Source organism: Sinocyclocheilus grahami, unplaced genomic scaffold (assembly GCF_001515645.1).
Source record: "Sinocyclocheilus grahami isolate Dianchi unplaced genomic scaffold, SAMN03320097.WGS_v1.1 scaffold920.1, whole genome shotgun sequence".
NCBI lineage: Eukaryota > Metazoa > Chordata > Actinopteri > Cypriniformes > Cyprinidae > Sinocyclocheilus > Sinocyclocheilus grahami.
The window spans coordinates 170651-185116 of NW_015506099.1; the positions used below are offsets into that span (position 1 = coordinate 170651).

The 14466-nt window shown below is 37.1% G+C and overlaps 1 protein-coding gene across 1 annotated transcript; it reads left to right on the plus strand.

Moving 5' to 3' along the window:
• Positions 1 to 881: 881 nt before the first annotated feature.
• Positions 882 to 4166, plus strand: LOC107564270 (extracellular calcium-sensing receptor-like). Its single transcript, XM_016249301.1, has 6 exons — positions 882 to 1102; positions 1222 to 1513; positions 1726 to 2514; positions 2588 to 2815; positions 3050 to 3173; positions 3265 to 4166. Exons 1-6 carry the CDS (start codon positions 882 to 884, stop codon positions 4164 to 4166), a joined length of 2556 nt encoding a protein of 851 aa, XP_016104787.1.
• The last annotated feature ends 10300 nt before the right edge of the window (positions 4167 to 14466 follow it).

Sequence of the window (14466 nt, forward strand, 5' to 3'; positions counted from 1 at the left end):
CATGATGGGAAATGTAGTCCGGGGTGATGTGCAACAGTGTGTTGTGCGAGAGTCAATGCAATAGGAAAGGGTGACCTCTGATGGCTAGCAGATAAAAGTTCATGGACAGGATTCGTGACAGAAACGATATCGTTGGAATCACTTTCAGAATTATTTTTTTCCAGCTGATGAACGATGAAAACATTGACAGCCAATCAGGATCAATCCTGCTATCATGAGCTCAAGAATTTAAAGTGGCAGATGAGCGTGCCCTAAGAATAAACAGATGATATCGTCCGCTGGTGTGGACACTAATATCGTTATCTTTATAGTTATCGTTCTTGGTGTGAACAGGCCTTTAGAATATATTTTTTCTTCTTCTCACTTTGTGTTCCATAGACATAGGTAAAACAGTCAAAATGAGCAACAGAAAAAAATTATTGTCTTTTATTTGTGCAATGCTTTGATGAATCAAATGGCTTTGGTTACTTTTTGTCATTAGGATCACTAGATGATAGATGCAGAAATGTCCTAGGAGGAATTTTAAACACTGACATAATTCATTGCATCATACAAAGATCATTTCTTAATGTTCACATAAACAATTCCATAATACATGTACTTATTATAGCGCTACACAGTGGACTGGATTTGTGTGCTCTTGTCTGAGTAGTAATTGAAAACCATTCCATCAAGTTTGGGGTCTTTGCAATTTACAACCTCTGAAACTTTAGGGTGGAATAAGAAAATCTGGGCAAATACAATAAAATCTGTACACATAATATAGCCAAACCATAGTTGAGAATTCAATGTGCCAACCCCAATGGGCATATGAAGACACAATAAAAGGAAGCACTGTCCCTTTTCTTTCTCAGAGGTTCCTGCCCCGCATATATATTGGCATGGCAAAGAGGACTGTGTCACTGCTACAACTACTGCTCTTGGTGTATGGGGTATGTGTTCCAGCTTCAGCACAAGTATGCAGACTGCTTGGTCAGCCTGTCCTCCCTCTACTTTCTGCACAAAAAGATGTCAATATTGGGGCGGTTTTATCATTCCACAGAAGTGCTCTGTTAAAGATGCATACCTTCACATCCAAACCAGAACCAACAACATGTGGCAGGTCTGTATGAAAACAACTCTTTGGAGTTGACAATATAAATTCTTTAAAAATAACGAAATAAATAATTCTGATGATCTTGCAAGAATGAAATACACATAACTGATGCTCTATTTCCACAGCTTCAACTTGCGTGGGTTTAAATTTGCTCAGACACTGATTTTTGCTATTGAGGAGATAAATAATAGCACACACCTGCTACCTGGTGTTTCTTTGGGCTATAATATATATGATTCATGTAGCTCTATTGATCAGACTATTCTTTCAAGCATGTCTTTGATGAATGGTTATAAACAAACTTTGAGTGATACATCCTGCTCTAGACCACCAGCTGTTTATGCCATTGTTGGAGAGTCAAACTCCTCTCCCACCATAGCACTGGCTTCAGTAGTTGGTCCTTTCAGCATACCTGTTGTAAGAACTCTTACTTATCCGCTCCTTGTTATCATGTTGAATCAGCGTAGGATGAAGCACAGGAACATGCACCATTTATAAATGCTTTGAATTAAAATTAAAATAAATTGTTGTAAATATAGAAAGCAATGTTTAGATTGTAGCGTTTGTAATGTTTATGAAAATTATGTTATTTGTATAGCAATGATATGAAGTGGTTATGTTTCTTGTAGATCAGTCATTTTGCCACATGTGCTTGCCTGAGTAACAGAAAAAGATATCCATCCTTCTTCAGAACAATACCCAGTGATTATTACCAAAGCAGAGCACTGGCTCAGCTTGTAAAGCACTTTGGCTGGACCTGGGTTGGGACGGTCAGGAGTCGTGGAGACTATGGTAATAACGGCATTGCAGCATTTGAGGAGACTGCAAAACAAGAGGGGGTTTGTATTGAATACTCAGAGGCCATATTAAGCACCGATCCAAAAGAGCAGTTTCTGAAGACACTAGAAGTGATAAAGAAGGGCACCGCCAGGGTGGTGGTGGCTTTTGTTGCATTAGGAGATTTTGTTCCCCTCCTGAAAGTAATGGTGCAACACAACATCACTGGGCTGCAGTGGGTTGGCAGTGAATCCTGGATCACTTCTCGAACTCTTGCAGAAACAAAGGAGTACACTTTACTTTCTGGAGCTTTGGGTTTTGCTATAGCAAATGCCAAACTTATGGGCTTGCGAGAGTTCCTAGTTAATGTGCACCCTGATCAAGAACCAAACAATGAAATTTTAAAAGAATTCTGGGAAACAACTTTTCAGTGCTCTTTCAGGACCACTGGTAGTGGTGCCTGTACTGGCTCAGAGAAACTGGCAGAGCTGCAAAACGAATTTACTGATGTATCAGAGCTACGAATAGCAAATAAAGTGTACACTGCAGTGTATGCTGTAGCACATACATTACATAACGTATTAAAGGACTTGAAATCATCCAGCAACAGTAGCACAAAAGAACAACCCACACCACAAAAGGTATATAAGAGCAAAAAACATAATAGTAGAAAATCATACTGAAACAAATTATGTTTCTGGTCTTTCCCCTCAGATGTTGGCGTATATGATGGATGTGAGATTCACTGTTAAAACAGGTGAAGAAATTTTCTTTGATGCAAGTGGTGATCCAGTGGCGAGATATGACCTGGTGAACTGGCAGCCTGCTGGGAATGGAGGTATGCAGTTTGAGCATGTGGGAGTGTATGACAGCTCACTGTCTTCAGAACAGCGTCTTCGGGTCAATCAGGAACGTGTCTTATGGGCAAGAAACACTGGAGAGGTATATCAATATTATATAATCAATTATAAGGGGGCATCTCATATAACCGTTTAATTATGAAAAGAAGAACAACTGAAGAACAGTTACAAGCGTGTATGAAATATGTATAAAGCAATTGCATAAAAGCATAAAAAAACATAGCATAAAGCATAAAAGCAATTATTTCATGGAGACAATCAATTAATTTAAGATTTTAAATCGTCATGTTGTGTGTGACAAATTATTTTTGCATAGTTGCCTGTGTCCGTGTGCAGTGAAAGCTGCCCCCCTGGCACTAGAAAGGCTGTGCTAAAAGGACAACCTATCTGCTGTTATGACTGCATTCCATGTGCAGAGGGAGAAATCAACAATGTAACTGGTAAAAAAAAAGAAAAGAAAAAGAAACACTGAATACCTCTCATGAACATATTATAATATATAATACTCTCCTTTTTTTTCTTCCTTCACAGATTCTAATGACTGTTTTCCTTGTGATTTGGAGTACTGGTCAAATGAAAGCAAAGACAAATGTGTATTAAAAGTGGTTGAATTCCTTTCCTATACAGAAATCATGGGAAAGGTGCTTTGTATTTTCTCCTTCTTTGGGGTGTTATTAACGGCAGTAATATATTTTCTGTTTTATCTTCATAAGGAAACACCTATCGTAAGAGCCAACAACTCAGAGCTGAGCTTCTTGTTGCTCTTCTCACTCTCACTGTGTTTTCTCTGTTCACTTACTTTCATTGGTCGGCCCACTGAATGGTCCTGTATGTTACGTCACACAGCATTTGGGATCACTTTTGTCCTTTGCATCTCTTGTGTTTTGGGGAAAACAATAGTGGTATTAATGGCATTCCGGGCTACACTTCCAGGAAGTAATGTCATGAAATGGTTTGGGCCTTTTCAACAGAGACTCAGTGTTGTTTCCTTAACATTAATACAGGTGATTATCTGTGTGCTTTGGTTAACAATATCCCCACCTTTCCCGTACATGAATTTGAGCTATTACAGAGAAAAGATCATCCTAGAATGTAACTTAGGTTCAGCTGTTGGTTTTTGGGCTGTTCTGGGTTATACTGGCCTGCTATCAATCTTGTGTTTTGTTCTGGCTTTTTTTGCTCGGAAGCTCCCTGACAACTTCAATGAAGCCAAGTTCATCACATTCAGTATGCTCATATTCTGTGCTGTCTGGCTCACATTTATCCCAGCTTATGTCAGTTCTCCTGGAAAATTTACTGTAGCTGTACAGATATTTGCTATTTTAGCTTCAAGTTTTGGTTTACTATTTTGCATATTTATACCAAAATGTTACATAATATTACTAAAACCAGATAAAAATACAAAAAAACAAATGATAGGGAAGTCTTCATAAATCTTATCTTTAAACTCAAAGACACACTCTAAAAAATGCTGGGTTAAATATAACCCAGTGCTGGGTTAAAAAGGGACAAACCCAGCTATTGGGTTGTTTTGACCCAGCGGTTGGGTTCAATAAATACATTTCTGATATAAAATGATGTACCAACAGATAAAAGTAAAATAAATAAATAAACCAACAGATAAGTATCTGAAAGTATTTTGTCTGTAAACAGTGAAAATAAAGACTTTAAGCTAAAACATATTCCTTGGCCATGGGTACTGAGGATTGCTTTCATAACAACTGATGAAACTGAAAGCAAAAATACAGTTCTGTGCCCTGATGGATTCCCATGTCATTATCACAATAGCAGCACTACTATGTGTTGGTGGGTCAGTCTAAACCTCTATTTCTGCTCTGTGCAGTATAGCATTGGACTGCACTTATAGTAACTCTCTCTATGACAGCCATATTCTGGATCTGCATTATATAAATTATAAAATACAATGACTACATTATATAAGACAATGACTTGTTGCAATTAGAAATAAATAAGAAATAATAGCCTGTATTTATTACACCTTTCTGCATTACGCACAGTAAACCATCCAGACATTGATTTGGCATATCATTTTATAATTTACATTTATATGCAAATGTTTATACCTCTTATGTGTATGTTTTGTTTTAAGCCTCATAAATATGTCAATTGCAATATGTCAAATGCAAATTAAATTTGACTAGATTACAGCATTGTTTTAAAAAATAAAGTTTTTTTTTATTTTTTATTATTCTGTTACTGCACCAGACACTGATTTTCTTAAAATGGTTATTTAAAAATAATTATATCCTTGTCTATATGATTTTAGGTTTTGGCTGTCTGAACTTACTGCAATGATTGATTATATATTGTTGTGTAATATGCATAAGAATACAATTACCCTGCCTCATTGTTTATTATATTTAGTTAATATATTATATCTAAGGGTGTACTATTTTGTTTATTTCCTGGGAAGGCTTCATACAGGCAAATTTGTAACTGTTGCATGTTGTAGAGGAAATTAAGGAATTGTCCTATTGCAAGTATGCCTTTACTTCTTATGTAATACCTTTGTATTGTAACCAAATACAATTGTTATTGGTATTGTTTTATTGAGAAAGTGGTTTATTGAGAAAGACACCACACATGATATTGTATTTGATTTATTAAGAAAGCGGTTTATTAAGAAATACACCACGTTATTGTAATTATTGTATTGAGAAAGTGGTTTATTAAGAAATACACCACACATGTTATTGTATTTGTTTTATATTTGTTTTATTAATATTGTTTATTAAGTAAAACATCACACTTGTTGTTTTAAGCATTTATTAAGAAAACATTTATAACATGTATAAGCAAGAGCACAGCTAGAGATGTATTTGCAAGAGCATTGAAGAAAAAAGAAGGTGGGCATTACCTCGGTGTGTTTCAGACAAAGCGTAAAAGAAAGCAGTGCAAAAAATCCCAAAGAAGAAAAATGAGAAGATGCAAGGCCTTTCATAAACAACTTCTTAGGGGATTTCCAGTATGATGTCACAATACATATGGATCCACCTGCTGTCTATAAAGGACTGAAGTGCGATGATGAAATCTGATGTTGCTTCGAGACCACCTGAAGAGCTCTCCGGCACCAGAACCATCGCTAATATTGCTTTGAGCATTGAACTTTTTCAGATTTATACTTCATTTAATACTTATATACAGTAGTTGTAGAATATTTGTACTGCTTACACTGCATGAAATGCTTACGGGTTGAGACCAGAGACACAAGATGAAGTGCAATCTGATGAAAGCTCAAATAAAGATCCACAAGGAGCTCACATTCACAAACAGGAGAGGAGAAAGAATAAGTCTGACAACATATCTGATGATCATCACATGCCTAATGCATCTAATTCTACAAGCTCAAGCTGTAGCCAACAGCACCCAGACTTCCCTAGAATCAACTTTCAGCCCCTCAGTTGAATCTGGCAGTGGCTTTGACTTAATCCAAAAAGAACAAGAACTAGATAAGGAGGAAAAAGTATCTAGACAAGGTAGACACATTGTAATTGACAACCATAATATTACTTATAAGAGAATGGGCAATTCAGATATATTATGGGGAAAGGCAGAAGACAATAATTGTATAAATGGGTAAATTACACAGCAGAAAAAAAGAGAAATGGGAAAACTGCTTAGTTTGCTTTGAAGCAAGACCAATTCTATATATTGTACCAATACCTATACACAGCTCTAGTTGTCGAATATTTCATGATGAATGGTTTAAGAAGTGTCCAGGACTATCTAGTGCAATGGGGTTAGATGTAGTAAAAATGGGAAGTGCATGCTTTATAGAAAGGGGCAGAGAAATAAATACCTTTAAAAACTGTACCCAAAAAATGGCATTTTGCCCATATTGGAGCCAGTTTCTCCAATCTACAACAAACTACAGAGAAGCAACTGAATTACAGTGTATACAAACCCGTAAATGGCCAATAATACAGGAAAAAATACAAAAGTCACAAGGAAAAATACAATTAATGGCAGATCAAGAATTTGAATGTTATGAGAAGGGAAATATTGACATAGGAAGATTTGAAGGGAAATGCAGCAAAATATGGAAAATTCCACAATGTAAAAATGACTATTTAGTGATAAAAGAAGGCCCACCACCAATATTTGATGAAATCGATATTACATTGGCAGACATATGGTGGATGTGTGGATTAGAATATGGCCTCTTGCCAACATTACCAGAAAAATGGTGAGGATTATGTACTAGGGTTATGCTGACACATAAAATGAGTCACATCTCTCTAGAAGAAGAAGCAACAAATGAAGAAAAATCCAGATCTAAAAGAGCCTATGAAAAAGACCCTGCTGTTTATATAGATTAAACTGGTCAACCTAGAGGTATACCTTATGAGTTTAAAGCAAGAGATGAAGTCAAATCAGGGATTGAATCAATATTCATCTGGATTACACATATTACAATCAGCAAAGATTTATTAATTACACTGATCAGGCCTTATCACTTTTAGGAGAGCAACTGGATGCAATGAGCAGAATGACATTGCAAAATAGAATAATTTTGGATTATTTGCTAGCTGAAAAAATAATCCAAAAAAAAAAGTTATGTTTGGGGATCAATGCTGTACATACATACCAAATAATACTGCTCCAGAAGGTGCATTCACTGAAGTAATGACCAAATTGAAAGACCTAAGGATTGAATTTAAAGAAAACGCTGGAACAGATAATCAAATGTGGGATTGGTTTGATCTAAAGTTAGGAGCATGGGGAGCATGGGGAGCATGGTTAGCTAAATTAGCAATATTTTTAGGGGTTGCAGACCTCTGTGAATTTGGCCCCCCACCCAACGCAAAACGTCGGCAAAATAGTCTCAATCGTTTGTGCTCCGTTTGTGCCGTAAAAATGTTTGTTTGTGCTGCTTTGGTTTTTTAGATATTAAAATAATATTTATAGGTCATTCTGAGGTCACTCAGCCCCCCAACATACTCCAAATTCACCCCAAATAGTCTTGTTTGTTCGTGCTTCGTTTGTGCTGGTTTGTGCAGGCAAAACACAAGGACTATATATATAAGGGATAATGTACATCCAGCCGGTTGTTGTCTCAGAATAAACCCCGACAGGGTGATCAGGACCCCAACGCGAAGCGGGTAATCCCGCTTATTACACGGCTATTTGCCACTTAAGTAAATAATTAGACGCAAAATATTGATTTGAGTTGAAATATTTGAACGCAAAGCTTCCGTAAAGACAGCAGTTGCGATCAAGCGGCATATTCAAACGGACGGACATTTAAGGAAACAGTGCAATCAAACCACTTATTACACAACATTTCACCACAAAAATAATTAAGGCAATAAAAGTAAAATTAAGACGAAAATGTTTTAAAACCTTACCAGTTTGTTAGTTCTCTTATAATCCATTACAGCATACAAAACAATCATAGCAAAATGGCAGCAGCTGCGTTTGTATGAAACGAGAGCGAGTTCGCGATACCAGGATGACATAATTAAATAATTGTACACCATTTTGAATCGAGTTTTAATATTTTATTAGCTAAACAAACGCAAAGCTTCCACCAAGAAAAAATAGTTCAAGCAAGAGTACAGCGCCGACTGCTGTTACCGGGATGAGCCTATGTTATTAGCTTTTACCGGTTGTTATCGAGGGATAACATACCTCGGAATGTCGCGACTGACCAATCAGAATCAAGTATTCCACAGAGCCGTGTAATAAATGGGAAAGTTGTCAAGGGAACTCACAAAGGTAACCATGGGAACTAAAAAGGGAGCTGCAGAAGAAGGGCTAACACAGAGGGGATGTATCAGGCCCTGTCCACACGAACGCGGTTATTTTTTAAACCGCAGCTTTTTCTACATGGTTTGGCCGTTCGTCCACACACAAACGCAGCACCAGGTCACTGAAACGGAACATTTATGAAAACGCCTGCCAGGGTGAAGATTTTCAAAAACTCTGGTTGCAGTATTATCATGTAGACAGCGAAACTAGAGTTTTTGGCTTGTGACGTCAGAGCCTGCGCTGCTATCTCCGCCTACTGGAAACTTTTTCAGGCTTCTGATTGGCCAACATGGCTTTACGGTTGAGATTATATCGCCACCTGTTGGTTTGGCATGCTCTTGACAGTGCTTCATAGCATGTGTTAGATTTTTTTAAAAACGGAAGTAGGAAAAACTCATTTATAAAAATACCCGTGTACGTGTGGACATGGCCTCAGATACAATAGGAACAGAGAAAACTGAGAAACTGAGAAACCTCGACGATATTATTATTAATTAATGCTTTAATAAAGAAAAAAACAGCTGCCAATTGGTTATGAAAATTACAGTAAAGAATAATATAATATTATTAATAAAGAAAAAAACAGCTGCCAATTGGTTATGAAAATTACAGTAAAGAATAATATAATATTATTAATAATAATACAGAATAATCTATTTCCAGGGCTGGCATGATTTAGTCCAAATAAAAAAAAAACCCCACCAGACTCAGGCCCCGTCCACAGGGAGACGCATTTAGCTGTATATGCACAAATTTTGTATCGTATAGGCATTTCGTCCATACAGATCCGGCGTTTTGGGAGAGTGAAACCGATATTTTTTTAAACCGGGTGCCAGAGTGCATAAATCTGAAAACGTATATTTTCTGAAACAATTACATCCTCAGCCCATGTCTCGCCCCTAGTCAGAAACCGCTACATCACGTAACAGCAACAAAAACATGAACAAACACTGAACGATTGTCTTTTTATTAACTAACATTAACACAGATTAATAAATGTATTGTTCCATGTTCGTTTGTATACCGCGCGCAAGTTTTATGCACATAGACCAAGTCTTCTTCTTCGTTTTTAGTGTATCTCTGTGGCAGAATTACAACGCCACATATTGGTCTGGCATGTATACTTCATCGTTTTGTGTCAGTTTTGTGGTATTTAAGTATTTTGAGTGTGAGAGTTTGACTTTCTTTTCTGTGACAAGTAGGCATCAGAAACAAAGTTGTGCATTGCTTTGTGCACAGGGGTAGCCATGGTAACTACTGTATTTCTGTTGTTCCATAAGTGTCACCTTCTGTCAGAAAGTGAACTTGCATTTTTATTCAGCTCGTCAGCTGCTTTTGTTCAGGTCAATGCAAAAAATCAGACCAAATTTTCACACAGCAAACACACACTGTGTGAAATGATAATGCGCGTTATAAAAATCGAAACAATTCAGACAATAAGGTATCTAGAATGATTCACATATTTTCAAGTGCCCACAATAACACCATGCACCACATCGACACTCTTGTTGCATTGGCACAGTTTCCTCAAAGCACTCACCAATGCCAAATTAAACCAATAAGACGTGATGCAGCAACCACCATATCTTGCTCAATTTATTTAATATTCATATTTCCCTTTCCTATGCACCATTCCTATTCTCTTCATTTCCAAACATGAACACAAATGTAATCACAGCTACACATTACTGTCTGAACTCCTGGCAGGACCCTAGAGTTATTTTGCAGTTGCTTCTGGTTTTTAGTTGCTGATGGCAACAAATACTTTTTTGCTCCCTACCCCATTTGTGCTTAGCATTAGGATTCTAGGTCTCGCCCACAAGGTCATCTGATGTTGTGCAATGCAAATGGGATCCCAGGTTCATAGGACCATTCAAGGATTAAAGGAAGGTTGGCCCCATTTCATGATACAGTGATGTATATTTTTTTGTGAAATATGTTAAGAAATGTGAGTAAAGTGGTAAATTGACTGTTGATTTGCAGTTTAAAAGTATTGTACGTTTGCTAAATTTATGAGTGCAATGAGAGTAATGTAGCTCATGTGGATTTTTTGCTAACCATAAGGGCTTATGTGCTACAAGCTATAAGCTAGTCGAGTGCATATACGTCATTCTAAGACGTTATTCTTCATTAATATAGTTATATTTCTCTTAAGGAAACATGTTAACAAAGGAAATAAGTGTTGATAAATGTGTATTGATGCATTTGAAAACATTTATTGTGTTGAAAGTGATCATCTGAAATGTTAATGGTGTTAAATGGGAATTAATTAATTGTGATTTTTCTGCCTTGTCTTTGCAAGGTATTTTTTAGGCTATTTTGTTTCTTCCCTGCCCTTCCATATTTCTCTTTGATTTTGAATGAGGAGTTTCTTGGAGTTCTGAGTTAGAACTGTATCTGCCATCAATGAGGAGTGCTCAACATTGGTGGAAACTGGCGGGCCAACCTGGGGGCTGTTTCATAAAGATGCTAAGAAAAGCAGGGATTAAAGTACAAAACCTGACTTGAAATAACCTAACATCAATCGGGAATAAAGCAATTTCATAAATGACAATTTAAGTTCACGCAATCTCACTAATTCAATCCAGATTCAATGAGTCGGTTAATTTGATGTGCACGCTTATTCTTAAGCAGCCCTTAATGTTGATGATGGATCAAATCGATCCACCATGGCAAACAGCGAATATTTGTGCTGTTTAAAGGGGTCATATGATGCGATTTCAATTACAAGCTCTTGGTGCATAAAGAAGATCTGTAAAGTTACAAAGACTAAAGTCTCAAATCCAAAGAGATATTCTTTATAAGAGTTAAGAGTCAACCACGCTTACCTAAAACGGCTCGTTCTAACATGCCCCCACATGTCTATGTCACTATGTGGGAAGATTTGCATAACATCGCCCAAATGTTCACAGAAAGAAAGAAGGCATAACTTTTATTCCCCCTGTAGTTTTGTTGTTTCCGCCGCCATGTCGTAAAGACACTGTGTGCTTCGTTGTAAAAGTGAAACTACTTTGTTTGGTCTTCCAAAAGAGGATGATATCTGCTTCGTCATGCCTGGAGCTGATCCGTGCTGGTTGCTGAGGAAATACTACAACTTTGTGCTGTCGATCGCCGGATCGGCTTTCACTGTGGACGAAGCGGAGTCCAGCCCAGAGTCGTCACATGTCCTTCCGGACGCTCCTTCATTGAAATCGCAGGCCAAGCCATTCTCAAGCCCGCCGCCTCTGCTCACTCTAGTCCTCCGGCCATTCCTCACGCTAGCCCCTGGCCTCTGCTCCCTGTAGGCCGCGGTGTGTGACGCTGTTTCGTTGTGAAAGCGAAACTACTTTGTTTGTCCTTCCAAAAATGGACACGACTAGAAATCAGTGGTTAAGTTGTATTTACAACACTGTTCCAGAACAGTTCAACCCAAATATTCGGATGTGTGCAGCACATTTTATGGAGGACTGTTTCCTGGAAGAGTAGACTACAATGCCGGCTGTTCTGACTCAAAGACAGTAAGTACGTCTTTTATATTTAAAGAGTTTTTATATTTTATATATTTAAAGCGAGTTTTTTGGGCAGTGTAGAGTAGTGCTTGTTGTTTGTCATTTTTTCCGATCACAAATGCAGACATGGTTTTATGTTTACGCGGCGCGATGCAACGCAACGCGTAAAAAGACAGTATAAGTCATTATAATCCATAATTATGTCCCCACTGGATGCAACGAATGCCTCGTTTATAATGGGTTTTCATGTTTTTGTCTTGTCACTCCGGCCTGACAGGGCATCATCACAATATGGCAAGGGGCATAACATTTCCATCACATGCTTGAGATATTCGGCCAATCACAACGTACTGGATAGTTGGCAAATCAGAGCACACCTCGCTTTCTCAGACCAATGAGCTTTGTAAAAATCGACGTGTTTCAGAAAGGCGGGGCATAGAGGAGAAACAATAATGTACAGTATGTGGAAAATAATGTGTTTTTTTTTACCTTAAACCGCATAAACACATTTCATTACACCAAATACACAAAATAATGTTCTTTTTAGCAACATCATATGACTCCTTTAATTGAGTGGTTTTAACTTTTAATTTAGTGTTTTTAATGCTTTAAAGAGCAATTTTAGATTGTAATGTTTTAATGTTCTACTACTAACCATAAAATGTTCAGCTGTCATAAAACCCGAGAGAGGCTGCATGGCTAGAAACTGCTGATCAACTGAATGTGCAAGCATCAACTATGTTAAAATGTTTTCATATATCTTTAAAAAACAAATTACAGACATTACATTTAGAGCTGGGCGATATATAGCTAAAAATATTATCAACGTTATAATGTTTCATATCGTTCGGTATCGATAATTATTGACTTTTTTTATAACATTTAAAAAAAAAAGAGCAATAGAAATTTTTTTTAAATTTAACCACTGTATTTTTAAATTAACCCAATTTATTGAGACAAACAAAAAATAATTTGTTTGTTTTAACAGCCAAACACACAATAAAAATTAAACAAATATCTAATTTCTAATGTTTTATATGCAGATTCAATAGGTCTTAAAGGGATCCCAGGGTACTAAGACTTGTATGGTTTACTAGATTACAGTTGTATAGAAAAAGTTATATTTCTACCCCAAAGTATAGAAATATAATATACAATTAACAAAATATGTCTTCGTTCTTATAAAATGTATTAAAAAAATCGGTAGTAGTAGGCCACCATTGTTGTTGACAGCGCAGTGCATTCTGGGCTGTGACGTCAAACGGTTGCACCGATCACCGCTTCATTATTTTGATTCTGCTATGTTACAAAAAATGTCATCTGTTCAGCCTTTTCAATTTGAGCCAGAGCATGAAATTAGTGAGGATGAAAACACTGAAGACGTTCAATATCAAATCAATCAAAATGAAGACGATCGGAGGGTTTATGAGGCGAGAGTGGGGCAAAATGGATGGTGTCTCTGTGGCTATTGCTTGCCGATGCTGACCGAGAATGAGAGCATTTGCTGTAAGGAGCTGCAATTTTTTGCTGTAGCTGTTCCAGGTAAGTTTATGGATCCAACTGTAGTTGTATGATTATAGCGTGTAAAAATTGTCTATGTCACCTGAATGCATTACACAGTGAAACGTGCTAAGATGCTACTGCTTTTATGCTATTACTGATATCCCGTGCATCACAGCACACACAAGTTTTGAGGCAGTCTGTCTCAATCGAGACGTGTTATGGGCTGCCCTCGTCAGTCTCCATGACAGGGAGAGTGCTGACTTGCTGAATCGGAACCAGGTGACAAATAGGCAAGTCTGTACGTCAACCCTCGCGTTTAACTTTACATTTAAAATCATGTATCTAGTTTTACATTTAAACTCTTTTGTTATCCAGCTGTGATATTTTGCATGAAATGACTATTTCATAACAGCTGTGGGTACTTGCATAAAATGTTTCATGGAATAATTTGTTACATTACTGGTAATTTGTATTTTTCTGACCAACATTATTAAAATGAATGAAATGTCACCTAATAGTCTGTATTGTATTATTTTGTGCACATTTTTGTCCACAATACTTTTATCATGCTGTAGAAGACATAAGGGGTATTAGATGAAAACCTTTGAAGCCTGGTTTCCTTATGTGATTTTAAGTTTTACTTTACCTATTGAGTACAGAGTATAGTAATTTCAGACAGTGGAGAACAGAAGGCTGTGTAGATTCAGCTTACCTTTGTAAACCATGAGACTGACTTCACAGTCTAAGAAGCTATTCAAATTGAACACAAGTACTTTGTCTAGAGGCCTCTGTAATTTTAAAGGTTAAGGCAACATAACTGTTTAATAACTTGTTAGTATAAATGTTCCAAAACCTGTTTCAGTACTGACCGGCCCCTTGCCAAAGCAGAAAGTTCCGTCTGCTCCGATATAATTAAGGATGCCCTCAATATTGCCATATCAATTTGAGCCGGATTTAGACCCAACGAATA

Coding starts and splice junctions, on each gene's coding strand:
- LOC107564270 (XM_016249301.1), top strand. CDS start 882: ATGGCAAAGAGGACTGTGTCACTGCTACAACTACTGCTCTTGGTGTAT. Junction 1,514..1,725: donor GTCCTTTCAGCATACCTGTT/GTAAGAACTCTT, acceptor TGTTTCTTGTAG/ATCAGTCATTTTGCCACATG. Junction 3,174..3,264: donor AGAAATCAACAATGTAACTG/GTAAAAAAAAAG, acceptor CTTCCTTCACAG/ATTCTAATGACTGTTTTCCT.